At 44.7% G+C, this 25,223-nt stretch overlaps 1 protein-coding gene and 1 non-coding gene across 7 annotated transcripts in view; one reads left to right on the forward strand and one right to left on the reverse strand.

The window, feature by feature from the left end:
• The window catches only part of OSBPL10 (oxysterol binding protein like 10), a 439,127-nt gene that overhangs the window by 172,853 nt on the left and 241,051 nt on the right, over window positions 1-25,223 (forward strand). For all 6 annotated transcript variants that reach the window (XM_028478813.2, XM_055079565.1, XM_024116487.3 and 3 more), the window contains one exon: window positions 22,433-22,608. In XM_028478813.2, coding sequence (XP_028334614.1) covers window positions 22,563-22,608 — 46 coding nt within the window. In that variant the 5' untranslated portion in view covers window positions 22,433-22,562. The remainder of the gene's footprint in view (window positions 1-22,432; window positions 22,609-25,223) is intronic.
• TRNAW-CCA (transfer RNA tryptophan (anticodon CCA)) lies at window positions 23,959-24,031 on the reverse strand. Its single transcript has one exon. It is a non-coding gene; the product is annotated as a tRNA-Trp (tRNA).

The raw sequence follows: 25,223 nt of genomic DNA on the forward strand, positions 1-25,223 counted from the left end.
TCCGCGGCATGTGGGATCTTCCTGGACCGGGGCACGAACCCGCGTCCCCTGCATTGGCAGGCGGACTCTCAACCACTGTGACACCAGGGAAGCCCTCTGCTTCATTCTTAATTTTCCAAGTATATGAGAATCTTTCCATTCCCCTAGATTTCGGTGGGTAGAAATGTGACAGGGTCTGGGGCATAGAACTACATGGTACACATTTGGGTGCTGAATGATTGCTTCTTGTCTAGAACAACTAAACTCTTCAGAGTTTTATGTATGTAAATGTTGTCTAGTCAGTTTTCTAAGTTTTCTAAGCTAGGTTGTGGTCTAAGATAGCCTGAATTTATACATGCACAGAGAGACTGAACTGTTTGATTTTGCCTTTCTATTTATTTGTTTTTATAAAATTTGTACTCATGTGGCCATTTCCACCTTCTGACTTGGTTTACAAAGGCCTGTATGGGCTCCATGGCTGTTGTTTAAGTCCCCTGATCTACTTGGTTATAAATTAGAAGCACGTAGTCTAGGATATATTAACCCATATGATATTAAAATTCTTGTTGGATTGAAGTGTACATCAGTTGTCACTCACTATTTTTAAATTTTATTTGATTTACTTAAAATTTTTTTTTAAATTGGGATATAGTTGTTTTACAATGTTGTGTTAGTTTCTACTGTACAGCGAAGTGGAGTTCCCTGTGCTCTACAGCGGGTTCTCATTAGTTAACTATTTTATACATATTAGTTAATGTATATATGTCAATCCCAATCTCCCAATTCATCCCACCTCCACTTTCCCCCCTTGGTGTCCATACATTTGTTCTCTATGTCTGTGTCTCTATTTCTGCCTTGCAAACAGGTTCATCTGTACCATTTTTCTAGATTCCACATGTATGCGTTAATATATGATATTTGTTTTTCTCTTTCTGACTTACTTCAGTCTGTATGACAATCTCTAGGTCCATCCACGTCTCTACAAATGACCCAGTTTCATTCCTTTTTATGGTTGATTAATATTCCGTTGTTTATATGTACCACACCTTCTTTATCCATTTGTCTGTCGATGGACACTTAGGTTGCTTCCATGTCTTGGCTGTTGTAAATAGTGCTGCAAATGAACGTTGGGGGTGCGTGTATCTTTAGAATTAGAGTTTCCTCCAGATATGTGCCCAGGAGTGGGATGGCTGCATCATATGGTAACTCTATTTTTAGTTTTTTAAGGAACCTCAATAGTGTTCTCCATAGTGGCTGCACCAATTTACATTTGTCTATGGGTACTTTTGTGCTCCATTAGCAGAGTTGAGTAGTTAAGGCAGAGACTTTGTGGCCCACTGAGCTTAAAATATTGACTTTTGGGACCTTTCCAGAAAAAGTTTGCAACTCCTGTTCTAGGGCCTCTGCCATTGGCCCTGAGTGTCAGCTGTGAGTGTCCTTACAGATCTGAAGGCTGAAGCAGGCGGGGCATTAGCCGAGTTCCCAGTGGGTGTTGCATTTAATATGAACCCTGCTTTGGTGTCCTGAAAGGCTGTACCATTGTGATGCAAAGAATCAAAGTAATAGCCCAAGTGTGGCAGACCTTGAAATAATCTTTGATTAAGAACATTTTATTCTGGTCTGTGTTTGAAATAAGGGCCTGCTGGCTTACAGAATGATTGGAATAAAGGAAATAGGAACCCTTTAATTTATGAAGTAGATTAAATTGAAGTGGAAGGTAAAAGAAGCATGCTATAAATATTGGTAAGGCTTGGGAGACTTAGGGATGCAGTTGAAGGAAGGGACATTTTGCAGTGGAAGACCGAGCGATATTTCAACAGTACTGATCCAGCTCACATTCTGTTTGCCAAGAACAGCGGAGTGGGGAGTGTCCCTGGAGTCCTGGCCTCTGAATTCTGCAATTGCCTTGTCCCTTCCTGGAGCACGTGTCCCTGTATTGAAAGACCAGGGAGTTAACGATGCTATTGGTTGTCCTCACCTCTCCAGGGCAGCGGACGCTTGGTTTTCTTGGACTTTGCTTTTCAGTGCCTCCAACTTCTCAGATTTTTTTTTTTTTTTAAAGGATGTTAGGTGGTTGGTTTCGAAGCTGCTACTCAGAGTGGCAGCCATTCAGGGAGATGGATGTGAGGTTCACAGGTGGCAGAGTTGCCCAGCATGTGGAGAATGGCCTGGGAAGAAGAGCTGACGTGGACACTGAGGGTCTGTGGAATCACAGCGCCCATTTGACCAGAAATTGCTGGGTACCCACAGTGGCTCTGCTGAGTCAGTGAGTCACTGTAGGAATGTCATTTGCATTTTTTCGCTAATGAAATAACTTGCTGAGAGGAGGTGGATTAGTGAGCAGTCCCCCTCCGCTCTCCTTTTTTATTTTTAACCTTGAGCTGCACCAGCCATAGCTTTCATTAGCCGCAAGAGTCATCGAGTTAATGGAATCTTTTATTTTCCATTATCTTGTTCTCTTTCCCAGGACTAATCTCCAGGTGCCTCAGAAAACAATGCACAAGACCAGAAACCAAATCAGGAGGGTGTTCTGGCTGAATGCCGACATATTTCCCTTGGTAGAGAACACTGGTTAGAAACCAGAGGTCTTGGTGATAAGAGGATGTATGCCTTTAGTATAAAGGAGAGTGACTGTAGAAACAAAGCTTTGAGAGACCACCAGAGGCCAGGCCCTGCCACCTGAGGAGGCCACATGAGCCCTCAGGTTACTTTCTTCATCAGCCTCTAGGGAGGGTTCCTGTAGCTCAGTCTATAAAAACGAAAATTAACATCATTAAGAATCCTGATGCTATTGTTGGAGGATGGAAGGAATGAAAAATGCCCTCTGAACTGGGAAGGTATCTTGAGATGGAAAAATGAGGCAGGCAACTCCATGTAATCAATGGACCAGTTTATTAGAGGGTAACTTACAGGAGCGGAATCGGGCAGACAGTGACCCAGAAGTGTTCGCAGCTGCACTCCACACCTCCAAGGGGACACTGGGACAGTTTTATAGTTAACCTAGGGTATGGGGGTGGGTGCTCAGAAACAGGATGTACCTTCCTAAGTCAAGTTTTTGAATGGGTAACTGGTTCCGTGGGTGCCTGGAATGTCAGCGAAGGTCTTCATCATTGTTCGGGGACTAACAGAGCATGGAGGCCACCTGGTCCTAATGATTATTAAACACTATCTATTAACTATTAACTACAAAGGCTCTGAAAACAGAGAGGCGATTTACTGCGCAGTACAGTCCTGGGTAGGGTCAGCAGAGAACAGGGGGAGCCACACGGGCCAAGATGGCGTCAGTTGTGCCAATAGCCATACAGCTGTGTGGTAAGGTTTTATTCTTTCAAGAGACCTCGTTCTAAGCTAAGTGAGACTTCTCTCCAGTGAGCTACAGTCAGTGTTATTGGATGGCTGTTGACCAGGCCCCTGTCTCTGATGGATGCTGTTGGAGAAGTGATTTCAAGGTTTCTTGTTGGTTACAGATCACGAGTTAAGGGAGAGCCAAGCTGCGTGCAGTGCCTGAGGGGAGCTGTCCGTCTTCTCTTCCACCTCTTTGCCCCAAAGTGTCCCCATCACCTATCAGAGATCAATATCCTCCAGTACTTAAAACACATCCTAGCCTATGGGAATGGACTGTTCCATCAGGGAATTGATGGCCACAATCCAGAGAATCACACAGACTGTGTAGAGGCAAGCAAACATCTTAAAATAATAGAAACCAAAGTCAATGCTGGTTCCTTCCTTAACCTCATCCTCACCCATGAACCACAGTCAATACAACTAGGCCATTTACAGTGGAAACGCACTGCGCCCACGCCCAAGGCTGGCCATCCTGCCTCTGAGTCAGCTGATAGATGAACAAGTTATCAGGCTACAGGTGGAGGAGAACGGGGTGACTGTTTTAGCTGTGCTGGAAAATTCTATGTTACTTATGTATACACGTTACATGTTATCTGCTGGCGTAAATCTCTGCCTGGACTATTGCAGTTAGCTCTTATCAGACCTCCCCGCTTCTCCAACCACCCACTTGAGCATCGTTCTGGAGTGGTCCTCTAGCGTCAGAGCCCTCCAGAAGCCTCCCCTCGTATCTGGAGTAAAATCGGAGGTCCTTACCGCAGTCTGCAAGGCCCTGCGTGATCTGGCTCCTGGCTGTCTCGCAAGTCAGCTACCATCACTTGCCCCCTCACTCATCTGCTCCTGTTACACGGTCCTTTCTCCTGATCTTTTCCAGCATGCCCAGCCTGCTCCCACCTCTGAAACTGTACTTATTGCCTGGAACACAGTATTTCCTTCAGCCGGCACACCTCACCTTCTTCCTTCTGGTCTCGGCTCAAATCCTCCGCGTATAGACAGGCCTTCTCTGACCTGGTGACGTTAGAATGCTCCAAGTGGCAGCCTTTTTTCACTTTCTGACACTGTATTGTTTTATTTTTTTCTAAAGCGCTCACGGACACTTAACATATTTGCTTAAATGTCTGTAATTTCTGTCCTCCCACTAGAGCTCCATGAGGCAGGAGTTATTTGTTTTGTTTACTGCTCTTTCCCCAGCATCTAGAAGGACGCCTGGTAGTGAATGTAAGTAAACCTAAGTTTAGGAAACCTTATCATTTAATGAAATAAACCATGGACCAGAAAGAAGTTCAAATAGCCAGTCCTTTTACAAAGTAGCTGAGAGATAACAGGAAAGTCACTTAAATTTACCAGCCTTAGGTTTCATTTGCATACAATGGAGTGAAGAATATCTCTGCATTTTATAAGATGATGAAATAAGGACTCAGATGAGTGTTGGGTGTGCTGGGTGCTGGTTGGGTTCCGGGGCCACAGGACCCTTGCACCACAGATGCTCGGGAACCATTGGCTCCATGTTGCTTTTACTCCTAGTCACAGACCCTTGAGTGGGTACCTGGCATTACATCCGGGGTGTGACCTATGACCTAATGGAGACCTTTCAATAAATTATGACATCAGTAATTCAGAGGCAGGCTGTGTAGTTTCCCTGATTCTCCAGAGGGCCGGGGAAATGTTCAGCTTCCCAGAGCCATCAAAGTTCTCTTGATATAAAATCTACAGAAGTGGGTTTGGCAGGTATGCTGTCTTCAATGACCTGAGTGACGATTCTTCAAAATCAAGTTTAACTTCAGGGAGTTCTCTGTTAGCCATGGATGACCTAACACCATCATTGTCACCATCAGGTGCAGCCTTTCTTATCCCTGAAAGTCGAATCCAATCTGCTCGTGGTCAGCTGCGTGGAGCCAACCTGGTTCTCTTTTCTTCCCGTTCAGAGAGGAGTGGCCAGTGGGGGAGGGGACTGGGGACTCAGGGTGGTCCCCAGATGGATGAACTAGGTCCTGAATGGTTGGGGATTGATTATTCTGCTGACTGGCTGGTCTTTAATCAGGGATAAGTACACTGGGTAAGATGCAGAGTCAATGACTTGAGATTTCACAAAAGCAAAGTTGCCCATCCTGGTGTGGAGTCTCAGGCGTATTCATAGGGTACTAAAAATATTCTTGGTGATGGAGAATAGTTTTGGCTTTAGAGAGCTTTCTTTTTTTTTTGTGGTATGCGGGCCTCCCTCTGCTGTGGCCTCTCCCGTTGCGGAGCACAGGCTCCGGACGCGCAGGCTCAGCGGCCATGGCTCACGGGCCCAGCTGCTCCGCGGCATGTGGGATCTTCCCGGACCGGGGCACGAACCCCTGTCTCCTGCATTGGCAGGTGGACTCTCAACCACTGCGCCACCAGGGAAGCCCTTTAGAGAGGTTTCTATTCTGATTGTGATGGTGGTGATAATAGGTAAATGAGGACAATAAATGATGATAATGAAAGGACACGTTTTTGTTTACTGACCTTCACCTTGGTCTATCAGGGAACTTGTATTTGCCACCTTCATATGCGAGGTACTGTGCCCAGCCCAGAGGGATTCTTAATCAAGTGACATGGCCCCAAAGGAGTTTCCAGCTTAGGTGGCAGAGATAGTCGTGTAACTGATGATGGTGATGATGATGATAATAATAACAGTAATAATGATAATAGGAAGCCAAGCGATTTCCCACTTTTCCAGCTCCAACAGTCGGCTGCGGGAGGGTTGATGAAAGAGAGATGAATTCTGGCTGGGAGTGGTAGGAGCAGGCAGGTCATATATATTTTATGAAAAACAATTTAAGAGATGGTTGGGGGAGGGTATGAGAAACTTGAAGAATCAACTGAAAGGAGATTAGCTTTTTGTGAAGTGGACTGTTTTGTTTGCTCTTGCTCTGCAAACTGAAGTGGCAAGTAACTGACCAGGCAAACGAAATAGTTGCCATGCTGCCAGTCCTTGATATTTACGTCTTTTAGTGCACTGTCTGCGGTGCATTCTTGAAATACCACACAGCTTAGTGGGGAGCCCCCAAACTCATGTTGCCTCCACAGGAGAGGAGATTAATAAGGTCGAACAGTGGCCACCCGTGCTCAGAATTCAGGCTGGACCGTCCCTGTCTGTGGAGAACACACATCTCTTCATTCCTCTCTTTCCCGTTTCCCCCTCTTTGAGGGATGGGAAGAGTCAGAATGGCGAATCAAGTGACAGTTTCTTGGCAAGAAATGCTGAACTGTCTTGCTAAGAGGGTTAGATGTTTGTTCTGGAGATGGTGTAGTGGACATTTCAAATCAGATTTGGAAAATACCGTTGATGTTTGGGATTCAGTTGATATTTACTAATCTTCATCCTCCTAAATCTCATTATTGAGATGAGCAGCCATTAGGCTATTGGACGTGGTGCTCTTTGTGGAATGCCACTCACTCTGACATGTTGACAGGTTTGCTGTCGTCATGTGACTTGGGGAGTTGGGAGTCACAACTGGTGTGTATCCAGTACAAGATCACAGACACATGCCCCTGAAAAAATAAGACCAGGATTCCTTTCTGCATATTGTTTCTTTATTGGTAGAATAGAAATAAGATCTATGTCACAGAGCTGTTAGCTCAGCAACTAGAATATAGTAAATTCAATTCCATAACCTGCTATTCCTAACAACAAAAATAATAAGATAAAAGCTCTTTCCTTAATTGTAAAATGAAAAAAAAAAAACCACAGGATTTTTTTAAGGGTAATTGCTAAGTATCTCCTCAATATGTTATTTGAGAAATATTTGCATATATATATTGTTTATATATGTGTAATATGTGGAATATATATATTGCTAGCAGTGTGCCAGACACTGTTCTAAGCATTTTACAAATAATAACTTATTTAATTCTCAAAAAAGTCCTTTGAGGTAGATACTTTTCTTACCTGATTGCTTTGTTGTGTGTTCATTTGTTTCGTGGCCACTAGAGACATGTTGGTAGTTGTGTCTAGAAAAATTCTTTCGAGAAAAACCTCAAAACTGGGAATTCTATCCACTCGCTGACACCTCCTCTTCCCCAGAAAATTGGGGAGGTTCCATGTTTCCTTGAGCTCAGTGGCAAAACACCAGCGGCTTTCCCAGGCGCAGATCTTGACAAGGTCAGACCAGGTTGGAAATGATTTTGACTCAGGCTCCCTGTGGAGAGTGGGCATGTGTGGACACTTGGACCTCTGTGTCCTCGCTCAGGATTCTGTGTCCGCAGAGAGCGTGCTGTGTCCACAGCTCCCAGGAGGACCCGGCGACCTCAGGGTGGCTTTGTTTTGGCCCTGGTGTTTTGGTCGTGGTGGATCGTGTTGCATGGAGGCCTCAGAGCAAGTGTTGGAGGAACAGTTGAGACTTTAATCTTGTTTTGGGCAGCATTTTTGGTATGTTGGACCCTTTCAGGTTAGTTTAATGACGTGCCAGGTAGAGCTAGCCAGCATGCGATTTCCCTTTGGGAATGTATTTTTCCAGGGCCCTTGGTGGCAACCTGAGCTGAGCTGATCTGATCTGCCCATCTGTCATCTCGGCTTATTCTTGCATTAGTGCCTGGGACTAGTTGCCAGGCCTGCCCTGTCCTTCCTCTCCAGCCCTGAGATCCATAGGCGGGGGAGCTGCAATGCTCCTGCTGAGTGTTCTGTTTCCTGGAGGACCAGGGAGAGAGTGAGTGAGCCAGCTGTCCACGGTGGCCGCAAGAGGCAAGATGCTGATCTTTCTGGGGTGAAGCCCATCAGCCCTGGTGAGAATTCTTTAGACGGTCCTGTTTGGATTTTCCCCTTTCATCTCCTCTCCTCCCCATCTCCTCGGTGTTAGCTGCCTGCAGAATCCATAGAGGAGAAATTGCCACTGGGCAGCTGAGTTCACTGGTTTGAGCAGACATCCCACCTCTGACCTGAAGTCTGAGTAGTTGACATTTCCTGACCAGCGCGTTCTCCCGCCCCACACCTCTGCTTAGAAGATGCTTGAAGGCTGAGGCGCCTTGTCCTGAGGGGGGAGATTTAGTGGGCTCACAGCTTTCTGAGACAGGCAGGATGGTGCAGGGGTTAGGGGCAGATTGCCTGGGCTCACGTTGTCTCTACTGCCTATGGGCTGTGTGACTCTGGTAAAAGAGAGCCCCTCTCTGTTTCTTCATGGTTAGAAAGGTGTAGTAATGATACCTACCTCAGAGGGTTAGGCCAATCTGAGCAAGTATTGTCTTTTCCACCTTCCCTCCTCTCCTCCATAGAAGGACCATGAGATAAAGGCAGGGATTTTTTTGTTGCTGTTAACCTTTAGATCCTTCTTGTTTATTTTTTATTTACTTATTTTTTAATTGAAGTACAGTTGATTTACAATATTGTGTTAGTAGCAGGTGTACAGCACAGTGATTCAGTTATACATACATACATATATATATTCTTTTTCATATTCTTTTCCCTTATAGGTTATTATAAAATATTGAGTCTAGTTCCCTGTGCTATATAGTATAGGTCCTTGTTGTTTATCTATTTTATATCTAGTAGTGTGTGTGTGTTAATCCAAACTCCTAATTTATCTCTCCCCCCTTTCCCCTTTGGTAACCATAAGTTTGTTTTCTATGTCTGTGGGTCTATTTCTGTTTTGTAAATAGATTCATTTGCATCTTTTATTTTTAGATTCCACCTATAAGCAATATCATATGATATTTGTCTTTGTCTGTCTGACTTACTTCACTTAGTATGATCATCTCTAGGTCCATCCATGTTGCTGCAAATGGCATTATTTCATTCTTTTCTTATGGCTGAGTAATATTCCATTGTACATGCATGCTTTTTTGCATAAGCTTTGCAGGGTTGGTTTGGGGGTTCCACAGATTTCAGAGACCCATGCTCCTTCTTACTTTCTGCTTCATCATCCCTAGGGTGTGGCCATGTCCTCAAAGTCCAAAAGGAGCGTTGGAATTCCAGCCATCACATCTACCTTCCAAAAAAGCAGGTAGAGGAGGGGAAGGGATCTAATCCATCACTGTTCTTCATGAGCTAGAACTTAGTCAGATGACCACATCTAGCTGAAAGGAAGGTAGGGAAATGTATTCTGGCATCACGTATTGGCCCAGATAAAAATTGGAGTTCTCTTGATTTGAGAGAGACAATGGATATTTGGTAGGTTGGGTAGGTAGGTAGTCAGCTGTCTCCACTATACTTGGTTTCAGACCACAAGCTAATCCTAGCTAGAGCTGAGGTTGCAGCCCCTGGTTTCAACCCAGAGATCCATCTTTCCACTATTTCCAGTAAAAATGGAACATGAGTATTGGGAAACAGCTGGTGGACTCAGTACATGTTTGGAAGAAAAGAGAAGTTCTTTTCTCTTGGGCTTGCACACCAACAGGAACTGATTTGCTTCACAATAAACTTAGGGTCATGGAAATCCATGAATCTTTAAATATACAAATAGATCCTGTATGGTCACAAAGAAGACATGTTTCAGTTCCTGTCTTACTGACATTTCGTTAGCTTTGACACAGATGATTACTCCTGCCTTTGTGAAGGTTCTCTTTCTGGGGTTCTGGTTTTCCTCCTACCTCTCTGTCTTGTTCTGTCCGCCTCTTTTCCTGTTTAATGTTGTAGTTCCTCACGTCTTGATCCTGGGCCCCCTCATCCCTGCCCCCGCTTCTCCTCCCTGTATTCTCTTTCTGTGCAATCTCACCCATGGCTATGGCTTCCATGGCTACTTATTTTTAGATGATTTCATCTTTATATCTCCAGCTCAGACCTTCTCTGGGTTCCAAATCCATTCATCCAATTGCTAGTCAACACCTTTTGGAAGTTTTCAAGGCGTGTGAAGTGCAACAGTCCCCAAACGGAACTCCCAGTTCACTATCAGGTCTTGTCAATTGTACCCCTGCAGTGATTCTGTCACCTCCACCCTGGTCTAGGCTATTGCCAGGATTGCCGAAGTTTTTAAAAAACACCTTTATTAAGGTATAATTTACACACCATAAAATAGACCCATTGTAAGTGTACAGTTCAGTAATTTTTAGTTAATTTATATAGCTGTGCAACTATCACCAAAATCCAGTTTGAGAACATTCCTATCAGCAAAAATAATTTCCTCTAGCCAGTGTGTAGTTAATACTGTTCCCATCCTCAGCCCCAGACAGACACTCATCTGCATTTTGTCTCTATAAATTTCCCTTTTCTGGACGCTTCATATAAATGAAATCATACAATATATAATATTTTTGCATCTGGTTTCTTTCATGTAGCAATCATATTTCTGAGGCTCACCCATGTAGCATGTATCAGTACTGTGTTCTTTTTATTGCTAAATAGTACTCCATTGTATGGATGTAACACAGTTTGTTTATCCGTTCACCAGTTCATGGACATTTTGTCTTGAGAAATGAGACTCAGCACAGCTATCGTCATACGTTTATTTTTGTAAATATTTTATTGTCTGTTGGCATCATTTTTCCAAGCCCCCATCAGATCAGGGACCTTGTTGGCCCCCCACCCCATATATTTTTAACATTTAGCATATAGTGCCTAGCAAGGTTGGTACTCAGTTAAAAAAATTTTTTTTTAAAGAAACGAGGGAATTCTTGGAAATAAAATTTAGTTTTGGAACCAAAGCTAAATTCTTTAAAAATAGCTGGGCTTATGTAGATTCTCTTTTGTTTAACCATAGAATGAGTAAATGTATCCACAATCCTTTATCCAAATCACAGAACATGGTACAGCTGACCACACTGAGAACCTTGCCAAATAATATTGCCATGGCACCTCCAAAAAAGAGCCAACACTGGCTCGTGTTTTAAGTTCTGTCTTGTTGGCTTTGTAGTCAATTATCTAAACTGCTGTTGCTGATACAATGCTATGTGAGCATTGGATCCGACTCACTGTCTGCATTCAGAAATGTGATGTGGACTTCTGGAAGTTCTTGTTTTATAGCCAGACAGACCTTGAGGCACAGCGATGGTGGACTGGTTCCAAAGAGAATGAGCCAGCTTTGTGCTTTTGCAGACAGGGGCATCGAGGCTCAGAGTGGATAAGTACCGTGGCCAAGGTCACAAAAGTGAGAATTCAGTGGCTCTCAAAGCGTGGTCCTACCTGCAGCATCAGCATCAAATGGGAACTTGCTAGAGTTCTCTGGCTCCATCCATACCTCCTGAATCTGGGGGAGGGGCACAGGGACTTGCGTCTTAACAAGGTTCCAGGTGATTCTGATGCAGCAAATGTGTGAAAACCACAGGTCTAGTCAGGCCTCTTGCTGCCAGATCACACCTCTTTCCTATATGCTGTGTAACCCATAGGGAAAAATAAAGGACGCTCTGATCCAGGGACAGTGGGGCTTAGGGTCTGACTTGGTTGGATATTTGGGGCAGAATAGCTGAGCCTAGGGGCCTGCTTCTGATCCTAACTGCTTCCCTGGTCTCCACAGGCCACCTTCTCATCTCTCTTCATTTTGGTGGGTACCAGGCCTGGGCTGCCCACTCGTCTTTGTCCCGGGGCTTTAGCCAGGATCGGAATCCTTTTCACTGTGACTTGATGTATATGTTGAAGCTTTTAGTGATAGGCAGAGACTTGATTCAAGACTCGGCCCATCTCAAGGATTCCCAGGTAAGTTCCATGTGTTGTTGATGGCAAGAATGAAAATGAATTGTGAGCGTTAAGATGGGTCTCGATATTTTACAGTTTAGTTAAAGTAGTAGTTGAAGTTCTTACCTAATGTCCTTGGAAACCTAAGAGTTAATAGGAGTTCAGAAGGTGACGGGGCAATATTCTGAGAGCCTGTACTAACTTGTGTTAGAAAGCTCTCAGTTCTTGCTCCTGTTATTAAATCACCTGGTCTTTAAAAGCAGATAGAGTCTCATGATAGATCAAATCCAAGCGCAGTACATCAAATCTTGTGTTAAGAGTTCACTGTGACTTGTGCTGGTCCTTTGTCAGGTGAGGCGGTTCCCAAGGCAGCAGCCACTCGGGCTGGTGGCCCTTAATCTTCAGGTGCTTCACTTGGGCTGGTCCTGGGGCTGTTCTGTGCAGGTGGGCGCCTACGTGATGCTAGTTGATGATCCAATTATACAGGAACTCCAGGCCTGGTGACTTCGTAACTTTTCTTTAAATCTTTCTCAAAAATACTTCCAACGTAACAGAGCCAAGATACCTACTGCCTGAGCTGTGGTGATTTAGGAGCAGGGCTTTGGCTCTTTCAGACGAAGACAAAATGAGGTCAGCTCACGCTTAAATAATATATTCCGCTTGGTTGCGTGGGCCCATAGTGCTGAGATGTTTGTTGAATGAATGCTTAGGGGTAAAAGCTTGAACGACCAGAAAAAAAACAGGGTGTGAGTAACACTCTAAGGTTTTATCCTGACTCGATTTTGCACTGGTTTTTCTACTTGGATGATCTAGGCAAACTTTGAAATTCATTTTCCTGATTTCCTGATCTCAGCCACAAAGATTCTGATTCTCTAAGTATGGTCTGGGAGTCAGGAATCCACATTTTTAGCAAGCTTCCAGGCTGATTCAGAAGCAGGAGGAAGTAACCCAAACTGTAAAAAAACATTCTTTTTAGAAGGCAAGACACTTCAGTATTCTTTTTTAAAACTCTGCTTTATTGGTTGTCTTTTAATTTTATTTATGGATTATTTTTAGCTGGAGATTTTTTTAAATTTAGAAATATGTGTCAATACTTTTCTTTATGGTTTTGCAATCTCTTCTTATGGTGCCCTCCCCACCCTAACTGTTTAAAAATATCCACCCATATTTTCTCCTATTACTAATATATAATGTGATATAGTTATATGTGAATATATTATTAAAACTAATACTATTAGTTTATTTTTTTTTAAGTCTTTAACATGTCAGATGTTATTCTGCTATGAGGTGCAAACATTGTGCCCTATAAAATTTCTACTTTTAGATGTTTGATGTTTTTTTAGACAACATTTTGGAAAATGTTCCATGCACATCTAAAAACAAGTTATATTTTTCACTGGAGTCTGTAATTATTTGTAACATTTAAAATAAAACTTGGGAATATATTGTTTTGAATCTATATATCCCCTTTTGTTTTCTGCATATCTGTCCAACTCTGGGCGAAAGGAGAATTCTAAAAATCTCCCAATCTGATTGTGTTTAATTTTTTTTTTCTTATCTGTCTGTCCGTTTTGACCCTATGTTTTTGTATCTTTGTAGTGAAAACGGTATTTTAATAAACACAGGGTATCTTAACAGTTTTGAGCCGTGGCCTGTAAAGCTAGATTCCCTGGTTAAAGTCTACCCCATAACTTCCTCTCCGTAAGATCTTGAGCATGTTTTTTTACCTTTCTGCGCTTGAAATTTTCATCTGTAGAAAGAGGTTATGGTCACATCTACTTCCTAGGACTGCTGGGAGGCGTAAATGAGATAATATGGCAGAACAAATGCGTGACACATAGAAAGTGCTCTGTAAACATTAGCAATCATTTTTATCAGTGGTTCAGTTTATATATTTTTAAGACATCTGAAGACCAGCATAATGGTTATGCTATAGACAGGCCATAGTACATGACATTTTTCTGATATATTTGAGGTTGAACTTGTATTGAATGCCTGGATATTTTTAATAATGGCTGAGTTATGTGACAGAGTATATTTATCCCTGAGTTGGTGATGTGCCTTAGGGCCCTCTGACAGTTTAGTACTTTCTGGAGTGTGTTGGAGTCTCTCACTTAGTGCTTTTGGTGGGGGGTGGTGGCAGTTGTGGAAGTCTCTGATGACAGGTTGAATAGTAGGGAGCTGAGAGATGTAAGAAGGCCTCTCTGCATTTCTCTCGCCATCGCCCCAATTTCATGTGTTGAGAGGATTCCAGACTTTAACACTTGGCTGGGATCGAGGTTGCCTGAAGGTGCTGTGCCTTGGAACCTTGTTGTGAGTTTTTTTTTTTTTTTTTTTTTTTTTTTTTTTTGCGGTATGCGGGCCTGTGCCGTTGCGGAGCACAGGCTCCGGACGCGCAGGCTCAGCGGCCATGGCTCACGGGCCCAGCCGCTCCGCAGCATGTGGGATCCTCCCGGACCGGGGCACGAACCCGCGTCCCCTGCATCGGCAGGCGGACTCTCAACCACTGCGCCACCAGGGAAGCCCTGTTGTGAGGTTTTGATGCCAGGATCCATCGTCTATCCTCTCCAGGAAGTTTGGTTATCATGAGAGAAATTCTGGAAGATTTATCCTTCTTTCTCAAGCCAGAAACTCTAGGGTTTTGAGTGTGAACCCTTCTGAGGTAAGGAGACCACAGTGACCAACGTGTCATAGGCCCACCTGGAGAGGCAGAGACACCCTCTCTTATGTGAGACAGGCAGCTCCATGGAAGTAACTCTGGGGAGAACTTTGCTACACTCATCTCTGAAGATGAGACGTGTTCAATCAATGATCAGCAGCTGATAGTCCTTTTGAAGACTTAAGGTAAACTTAGGTAAATACACTCACAATTTGAAATCCACCTCCCTTCACAAGTGAGTATGCTTTGCTTTGCTGATTTTCCTTGAGTTTTTATTTTCTATAAGCAATAGGTTGGAAGTTTTAGAAACGTGGTGATACTAGATCTCAGAAATGGTGCTATTTCGGGTGGTTGTGGGCAAGAGGGAATTGGAAGGCAGGTGAAACCTGGAATACGGGTGTGTAGTGCCTGCACCGGGCAAGGCCTCCCTGGGATTGTGGGGAGAGCAGGACGCCCCAGGCCGGCAGGACCAAGCCGCGGCCATTTTGGTGTGTTGCTGGCGTGTGGACTGGGATTCTGGAACAGTTAGGCAGTCAGTCACCCAACTCAGAGAAGGGTCTTTAGCTGAAGAACAAAGGTCACTGTTGTCATGGTCAGGACAAGGCACAGGTGGCCTCCAGAAGGACCTTCTCAGAAGACAGAGGGCCTGGCATATGCAGATTTCTTCAGAAATTATGAATCCGTGAAAGAGTTTGAGGCGGTGAAGAAGGCTGGCATCTTTCAGAGTGCAAAGTGATTTTGGAATGTAAAGAATTTCTTTGGGTTGAGTTCCATGGAAGTTTGTCACTGAGCTGTGTTCCTGAACTATGAAGTGTGAATATTTGGGCTAAAGAATACCTTCTTTCTTTTTTTTTTTTCTTTTAACATCCTTATTGGGAGTATAATTGCTTTACAATGGTATGTTAGTTTCTGCTTTATAACAAAGTGAATCAGCTATACATATACATATATCCCCATATCTCTTCCCTCTTGCATCTCCCTCCTACCCTCCCTATCCCACCCCTCTAGGTGGTCACAAAGCACCGAGCTGATCTCCCTGTGCTATGCGGCTGCTTCCCACTAGCTATCTGTTTTACATTTGGTAGTGTATATATGTCCATGCCACTCTCTCACTTCATCCCAGCTTACCCTTCTCCCTCCCTGTGTCCTCAAGTCCATTCTCTACATCTGCTCCTGTCTTTATTCCTGTCCTGCCCCTAGGTTCTTACCTAGGTTCTTCATGACCTTTTTTTTTTCTTAGATTCCATATATATGTGTTAGCATACGGTATTTGTTTTTCTCTTTCTGACTTACTTCACTCTGTATGACAATCTCTAGTTCCATCCACCTCACTACAAATAACTCAGTTTTGTTTCTTTTTATGGCTGAGTAATATTCCATTGTATATATGTGCCACATCTTCTTTATCCATTCATCTGTCGATGGACACTTAGGTTGCTTCCATGTCCTGGCTATTGTAAATAGAGCTGCAATGAACGTTGTGGTACATGACTCTTTTTGAATGATGGTTTTCTCAGGGTATATGCCCAGTAGTGGGATTGCTGGGTCATATGGTAGTTCTGTTTTTAGTTTTTTAAGGAACCTCCATACTGTTCTCCATAGTGGCTGTATCAATTTACATTCCCACCAAGAATAGCTTCTCTTGATAAATAGTTAATAAATACTGTGGGGGCTGGGGGGAAAGAAGAAAGAAAATAGAGGGCCTGGGAAGGTGCGGCAGATCCCAACAGGAAAAACGCCTGCGCGAGCTGGGGGCTTGGTCCGCTTTCGCGCGTGAAGGGTGGTGGACGGGGCCTCGTGCCTGGAGTGGAGCGAGCGGTGGAGCCCCACGGAGAATGGGAGGGGTCCTGACTCCCTCCTGGAAGTAGTACCGTGGGTATAAAAGGTGTCTGCTCAGGCATCACGCGCCTGGCCATCACCTCCCTTCTCAAGCCCTTTCCTCTTGCTTTAATTTTCACTTTTAAGTTTAGATGAAATGATTTAGCTTTTTGTCAGCAGCAGCCTGTCTGGCAAGGTTCCTGTTCGAAAGATTTTTTTTTTTTCACTGCATTTTTTTCCTCTTTGTAACCCTCTTGTTGTTTGCTTGTACCTTCTGCTTCTTGGCATTAATGAACTGGTTCCCCCATGTTCCTCCCCTCATCCCCCCAATCCTTTCCCTTTATTTTTCTGCTCCTGACTGGATGCTAATGGCCATTGGTATGCCTCCACCTTCTCAAAGTAAATATGTCTGGTTTTCAACTTCTAGATCCTGAAGTTGAACCTTCATGAAACTATGTCAGGCAGGTGGGGGTGGGAATTAAAAGGCTACAGGTGTTGACAAATGACCCTCAGCGAGGCAAGGCTTGGAGAGCAGTGATGGGTAAGGGCAGCTACTTTGTGTGTAGGCCTGCTCAAGTGAGCGTGAATGTGTATGCGCATGTGAGTGCGTGTGCATGCGGGTGTGTCTAGGTCTGTGCACGTGCTCACGTGTTGTTTTCGAAGCAGTGGCCTGTCCTCAGCCCTTCTGAGGCAGGCCTGCCACTTGCCGTGGGTCCCAGCTTTGGGATGGGGCGAGGCTGCCACCCCAAAGCTGGCCTGATCGGGACTGATGGCTCTTTTCACGGGTTGGTTTGATGTCTCCCCTCTTTCTCTCTTTTCTCTCTCAGCACCCTCTTTGGTCTGTTAACATAGTCCATAAAATATGTTCCCTCCGTATACAGTTAAGTTCGCCTGCACATTAGTCAAGTTGCAAACTAAAGCTCGAGATGCTAATTAGAAAAGAACCCACTAGGAATTAGGTTCATCTTATTCATTTCTCCAGAGGGAAAAACCTTAAAGAATGTTTCAGGATTTTATCTGGCGTTTGAACCTCATTTAATGAAGACTCATCCAGAAATACGGTTAACTTTTCCATTTAGAATGAAAGCTATGAGTTTCAGATACAGCAGCAAGCTTCAACCAGCAGTGCCTGACAGAGCCCTGACCCTGTGGGAAACCAAATGTGATTTCTTTCCTCCCAGGGGATGTGACCCATAGGCAATGCCCTTCTTAGTGCTGCGTGGACAGCTCCTACCTGCATGTGACCGAATCTAAATCAACTTTCAAAGACCATCCTGAAAGAACACTTTGTTTAGTCTGTTGTAATTTAATCAGATATCCTCCTTTCACTTCCTTCCAAATACGATCGAATTTTTAACTGTCTTTAGAAAAGGAGTAAATTATTGATGACTTTGCTTAGTGCACATGATTCAAACCTGTGCATTTGCATTAAAACTATTTTAGGAAGCAGTGGAAATAAGTTTTTTTTCTGCCTGAGGCAGGGGTTTAGAATTAAGATGTCATTTTGAAATAGGTAATGTGAAAAATCATTAATGTGTTCCCATATTCTGCATAATGTGACCTCAACTGGTTATTCCGTCATCCTTATTGAAAAAAACCCCCAGTATTCAATTCATTTCTTGGTACCAGCTTCTTAACAGTGCCCTTTGCAAATATATGGGTGGTCTGAGCAGGATGCGTTTGTGAAGCTGCTTCTGGGAGCGGGGAAGGCTGATGGGGGCCTGGTTGATGAGTGGGCAGAGCAGAAAGGGGGTTGGGCAAGGGAGTTGAGGGCAACTTGCTCTTGCCTTTTCCTTGAAGCCTGTTCAGATTATGCGCTACCTTTCCTGCTTCCTGCTGTGTAAAGGAGGCATGTTTATGGATGGGGGACACTGCTGCTCTGCCAGAGCGGTTTGGGGGGTGCAGGGGCGGCTGGAGACACAGAATGCTGTAGTTGGAGCCGAGGCTCCTTCCCTACACTTGTACGGATTCTTGCTCTTCATGCTGTGATTTGCCAGGAGCCGTGTCTGCACAGTTGCAGTCACCATGACATTAAATATAGGTCACGTGGAAAACATTTGCTCCTTTTTTTTTTTTTTTTTTTTTTTTTTTTTTTTGTGGTATGCGGGCCTCACACTGTTGCGGCCTCTCCCGTTGCGGAGCACAGGCTCCGGACGCGCAGGCCCAGCGGCCAAGGCTCACGGGCCCAGCCGCTCCGCGGCATGTGGGATCCTCCCAGACCGGGGCGCGAACCCGGTTCCCCTGCATCGGCAGGCGGACGCGCAACCACTGCGCCACCAGGGAAGCCCTGCTCTTTTTTTAATAGAACTTTATTTGAGTATAATTGCTTCACAATACTGTGTTAGTTTCTGTTGCACAACAAAGTGAATCAGCCATATGCATACACATGTCCCCATATCCCCTCCCTCTTGCTTCTCCCTCCCACCCTCCCTATCCCACCCCTCTAGGTGGTCACAAAGCACCCAACTGATCTCCCTGTGCTATGCTGCTGCTTCCCACCAGACAACTATTTTACATTCGGTAGTGTGTATATGTCATTGCTACTCTCACTTTGCCCCAGCTTCGCCCTCCCACCCCATGTCCTCAAGTCCGTTTTCTATGTTTACCTCTTTATTTCTGCCCTGCAACTAGGTTCATCAGTACCTCCTTTTTTTTTTTTTTTTAGATTCCATATATATGTGTTAGCATACGGTATTTGTTTTTCTCTTTCTGACTTACTTCACTCTGTATGACAGACTCTAGGTCCATCCACCTCACTACATATAACTCAATTTCGTGAGAACATTTACTCTTAAAGAGAAGGGCAGGGTCAGCATTTGAGTAATGTGACCACTGGCGGCTCAGAAATCACCCCAGCTCTTCTCTCGACAGAATTTGGTCTTCACATCACAGAAAGGAGGAGAAGAGCACATTTCAAGTAGAAGGATGTGAAAATAGACATTTAAAAAAGATTTTTTGTGAATTTGTCAGGCTGGCTTCTTTAACTGATCTTAGTGGCCTAATAAGCAGAAGCTTCTTTCTCATCCATGTAGAAATGAGGTGACTCTCTTCCAGGTGGTAATTCGGGGATCCAGGCTGCTTCCCTCTTGTGTCTTTGCCACACCCGTTGTGGATCCCGAGGTGCCCTGCAGGGTGTCTCCATTCCAATCTGTGTGTGTGTGTGCGCACGCACGTACGTGCGCATGCGTCTGTCTGTCTGTCTGTATGTTACAGGCCTGGCTTGCATTTCTTCTCACATTCTGTTGGCTACAGCTCAGTCAAATGGCCACACGTCCTTACGAGGAAAGCTGGGAAATGTATTCTGCTTGAGTCTCCTGGAAATGGAGGGCAGGGATTTGGTGATGAGCTATTAGTTTAGGCCAGTGCTTCTCAAATTTGAGCTGCATCAGAATCACCTGGAAGCTTCCTGGCCGCCCCACACCCCCATCCGTTTCTGATTCAGCAGGTCTTGGGTGGGGCCCAAGAATTTACATTTCAAATAAGCTCCCAGGTGATGTTGATACTGCTGGGCGAGGAACCGCACTTTGAATAGTCCTGGTGCAGGAGCACATTTTTGTGTCTTGATTTATCCATGCTAATCGTGGATACCAGAAGTATATCCTTAGTATTGTGACTCGAGAGATAGGGAAGGAGAGGGGTGAAAAAGAGAAATAGCCTTGGCCAGGACATTGGGAATGTTACAAATAATTAATGTTTCTTAGAGGAATTGGAGTTTTGGAGGGTTGAGACCTGGGTCGTCAGGTGCGCCTGCTCTGTGGGATGGGGATGAGGTGAGACCTTTGTGGCCAGGCAAAGGTGCTTTCAGCCCGGCTAGCTCTGTTGGAGCAGGAAGCTTTGGAGAATAAAGTACCTAAGTGGGTACAGGAGAGGTGACACGGAGCAAGCAGCAAGGGCGGGGACTTGCGTGAGACTCGAAGGAGAGTTTGTGAGTGCTGGACTGAACCAGGTGTGGATTTGGACACAGGCAAGTGGGACTTAGATTTTGAGTTTCTTTGAGTCTTCGTGCCTGTGAAATGGGGACTAATGATGGCTGTCTGTTGGTTACTATGAGAATCAATTAGGTCAGAAGTTTGTAAACTTTCTTGGTTCGTGGTGCTTAGAGGTTAAAAAAAAATCCTACGGTTTCATTTATTATGAAAGCAGTCAGCTTTTAAAAAAATTATTATTAAAGCAGTCAGCTCCAAACAACTTCACGTACATTGATGTCCTAACAACTCAGTGGCCGTTTGAAAAAATAATAAACATAAATGTTTATGTTTCTACGTTATGAATATGTTTCTATATTAAATAACTGCAATTACTTGTTAATAGACTGTGTGCCTGCGGATTCTGCACAGCTTGTCTCTCAAACCTTGGGATCTTGTTGGCATCTGTGCCAACAAGATAGGAATCTATCAAGATAGGAATAGGAATCTTACTATTCCCTGTCGATGTTTCCTTGTTAACCCAGCAACTGCTGAAAATCCAGCTTTGCAAAGATACTATGTCTTTGAAAGGAATGCAGTGCAACTAGTATCGAAACTGTGAAAACTGCCTGAGTTCTTCATATGCTTTATATCTGACCGATGTTGAGCATCACTCTATATCCCTCAAAAGTGTGACATATTTTCCACTGCCTCTGCAGGTTCTCAGTGGTGACCCAGCTGCTTTGGTGCAAGGATTGAAAAGGGTGGAATTTGGTAGTTTTTTCCCTTTCATTCATTCATTGAATAAATATTAACTGAGTATCAGCGAGGTGTCAGGCACTGTCCGCCTCCGAACAGCGTAGAGTCTGGGGGGAGCCAGACATTGAATCGGATGATCCTGCAAATGTAGACTCCTGATGAGGGCAGGGCCATGAGGGGTGAGTTCAAAGTGAGAGCTTGTGGGAGGAAGATTTGACCTGGTCAGGAGACGCTTTCTCAAGTTGATGACACCTGAGTTGTTCCTGAAGTTACCGTGCAGTAAATAGGGGAGGGAACCACGTTCTAGCCACAGGGGCGGCAAGTATATCTCAAGCTGATGAAGAACTTGCTTCCTCCCACCCCCCAATTGCGCCGTGGTTGATTTGAGACTGGTATTGTGGCTTGTGTGCGCCACGTGTGTCAGACAATGTCTGGACTCTTTCTTTAATGAGACAAACCTACTGACCGTGCAGTTGGATGCTGATGCGAAGCCCAGTTGTGGGAAGAGTTTCGATGGCATGGATTGGTAACAATCTGCATCACTTCAAGTAACTGCTCCAGGTGGGGGAAACAGCATGAGCAAAGTGGTGGAAGGCAGCTGGGTGAGCCAGCATGGGTGGAGCAGAAAGTGAGAGTCTGGGAGAGTCAGCAGGGGGCTGTGGTGAGCCTCTGGGACCCAGGGGCCATGTGGGTCTCACATGAAGACAATTTGTCCTGGTGGAGAAGGGGAAGTTGTCTTGATTGCTTCCTGGTGATAGATGGTGACTATAAACAGGCCAGGTACTCGGCTACCAAGATTTGTTTGAGTGATTTAGGCAACTAGCAGTTTCCCTGTTTTCACCCTGAATGTAGACTCCGGTGACATTACAGCCTCCCAGAGCGGAGGGAATTCTTGTCCCTTTGTGTGAAAAGTGATCCATGGAAGGGCCCGCTGGAGGTGCTCACCCAGGGGGCTGTGTGAGCACCTCCAGTTCCTGGATTGACCAGCTCTGGAGCTCAGGCCCCATACAGTGCCCAGGCTGTTGGCTGGAGTCTGGCTCAGCTTGCTGCTTCTGGGGTGTGAATTTCAGCTGTTCCTGTGAAGTCACGTGGAGCCCGTTACCAGAGTCTGTGTCCCAATGCTTCCCTCTTCTTTACCATTCTGAGGCTTACGTATGAATGGGCATTGCACCGAATCCAGAATGGGCCTGGCCCTTGCCCTTGCCCCAGGGGCCATGACAAGTTCTGCTTTGATTTAAGAATTGGGTGCTCTCTCCCTACACGGGGATGACTTGTGTGGGTGCCTGGCAGGGACATTTAGCTTCTAGCATCCTGGATTGGGAGCCTTGATGTCAATTTAAGGATTATGTTCTTTTTCTTCTTTGCTTGGAGAGAAAACTGATGCACTGTGGTTTCTCCACACAGGTACTTTGTGCTGGATTTTGAGGCTGGTATCCTGCAGTATTTTGTGAACGAGCAAAGCAAACACCAGAAGCCTCGAGGGGCCCTGTCTCTGTCCGGCGCCATCGTGTCCCTGAGTGACGAAGCGCCCCATATGCTGGTCGTGTACTCTGCCAACGGGGAGATGTACAAACTGAGAGGTACGTTCTTCTCCCGGGAACTTTTCAGACGGGCCTCCTGGGTTCACTGTTACCATGGTGATGGCTCTCTTGTTTTTTGATTTTTAAAAAAAATCACCTTTAACAATTTACCGGGTTTGCGGACTCTGGTGACAGATGCTGCTTCTCCTACCCCTGGGGTGGGGAGAGGAGCTGACATTAGAAAGTGTTTGTCCTAATTAACTGAGCAATTAAGGACAAACAAAAGGTGAGTGATCGCAAACCTGGCTGAGCCTTAGGACTTGGGCAGATTTTTCATATTAGCTCAGTATATATTTTCCTGGACCGTATACTGTGAATCTTTCCTCCGATGCCCGTGGGGCTGTGATCTGAGGACAGGTCAAGCCTTTTAAGGGTCATGGTGTCCTCCGCTTAAAGTTTCTGTAGAACCAGCTCTTAGTAAAGGCCCCTTCACTTGTACTTTATTTAACCCATTGTGGCCCTAGAGCCTGGTGAAAAGCCAACTGGTGTTATGTCCTGTTGTCCACTTTCTCTCCTTCTCTTTGCTTCTTGAAAGCTGAGGTCTGCTAAGCATCCTCCTCAGGTCTCCGGGGAGCCCAACATTTGGCTGGAACTGTAGGTATTGTCGCCCCCGAGGCATATCCACCTCACAGGTTTTCGAATGGGCCAGAGTTGTCTGCAGCCGTGTGATTTGATCGCTAGATCATTCTTCCAGCATTCTGTCATGGGCACATTGCCGGAAAAATTGTCAGTCTTCTTCTAACAAAATAACAAAACCAGACCCCAAATGCACATGTTTGCATGTGTGTGCAGGTACACACACACAGAGTCAGTGTTATTAAGGTCTGAGGAAAGTCGTGTATATTAAGTGTTCGGGGGTGGTAATTCTGCCTCTTATATCACATTATTCTTTTTTTTTTTTTTTTGGTGGTATGCGGGCCTCTCACTGTTGTTGCCTCTCCCGTTGCGGAGCACAGGCTCCGGACGCGCAGGCTCAGCGGCCATGGTTCACGGGCCCAGCCGCTTCGCGGCATGTGGGATCTTCCCGGACCGGGGCACGAACCCGTGTCCCCTGCATCGGCAGGCGGACTCTCAACCACTGTGCCACCAGGGAAGCCCTCTCATATCATGTTTTTCTTTGCCCAAGGAAGGGCCGCATACAAAGAAAAGACCCCTCGTTTTCTCTCCTTCACCCCGGGGGCTGACAGTGGTGGCTCAGCCTCCGCAAAGCCAGACTGAGGGCCTTGATTCCCCAGCTCAGAGCTCAGTGTTTGCTGACCTTCCTCCAAGCTTTGCTACCCAGAGGCAGGCCAAGCTGAGGTTCCTTTATTTTTATTTTTCAGCCACGCTGTGCAGCTTGTGGGATCTTAGTTCCCCAACCAGGGATTGAACCTGGGCCTCTGGCTTTGGAAGTGCAGAGTCCTAACCACTGGACCACCAGGGAATTTCCTGAGGTTCTTTTATTATCAATATACAAGTCATATCTCAGGATCTATAAAACAATCCACAAACCTGTGATGTAAAAATGTCTATAGTTGAAGAAAGTTTTTTGTGTTTTGGGAACTGTGAGAAGATTCATGTTCTCTTTGGAGATTCATATAGAGCGTGTCCCAGATTTATATGGTCCTTGGTTTCCCTTTGCTCTTTATTGGTTAATAAATTGTCAGAGCAGAAACAATAGCAGGTGAAAAACTTAATGCCTCACTGCCAGCTGTTGTTCTGTATTCTTATTTATTGAATTTTTGAATTTTATTTTACTTATTTTTTTATACAGCAGGTTCTTATTAGTTATCCATTTTATACATATTAGTGTATACATGTCAATCCCAATCTCCCAGTTCATCACACCCCCCACCCACCACCCTGCTTTCCCCCCTTGGTGTACATACGTTTGTTCTCTACATCTGTGTCTTTCTGCCCTGCAAACCAGTTCATCAGTACCATTTTTCTAGGTTGCACATATATGTGTTAATATACGATATTTGTTTTTCTCTTTCTGACTTACTTCACTCTATATGACAGTCTCTACAAATGACCCAATTTCGTTCCTTTTCGTGGCTGAGTAATATTCCATTGTATATATGTACCACATCTTCGTTATCCATTCGTCTGCCTGTGGGCATTCAGGTTGCTTCCATGACCTGGATATTGTAAATAGTGCTGCAATGAACATTGTATGCCCAGTAGTGGGATTGCTGGGTCATATGGTAGTTCTATTTTTAGTTTTTTGGATTGGGTTGTTTGTTTTTTTAATATTGAGCTGCATGAGCTGTTTATATATTTTGGAGATTAATCCGTTGTCCATTGATTCATTTGCAAATATTTTCTCCCATTCTGAGGGTTGTCTTTTCGTCTTTTTCATACTTTGCTTTGCTGTGCAAAAGCTTTTAAGTTTCATTAGGTTCCATTTGTTTTTATTTCCATTACTCTAGGAGGTGAATCAAAAAAGATCTTGCTGTGATTTTTGTCAAAGAGTGTTCTTCCTATATTTCCCCCTAAGAGTTTTATAGTGTCCAATCTTATATTTAGGTCTCTAATCCATTTTGAGTTTATTTTTGTGTATGGTGTTAGGGAATGTTCTAATTTCATTCTTTTACATGTAGCTGTCCAGTTTTCCCAGCACCACTTATTGAAGA

Source organism: Physeter macrocephalus, chromosome 18 (assembly GCF_002837175.3).
Source record: "Physeter macrocephalus isolate SW-GA chromosome 18, ASM283717v5, whole genome shotgun sequence".
Lineage (NCBI taxonomy): Eukaryota > Metazoa > Chordata > Mammalia > Artiodactyla > Physeteridae > Physeter > Physeter macrocephalus.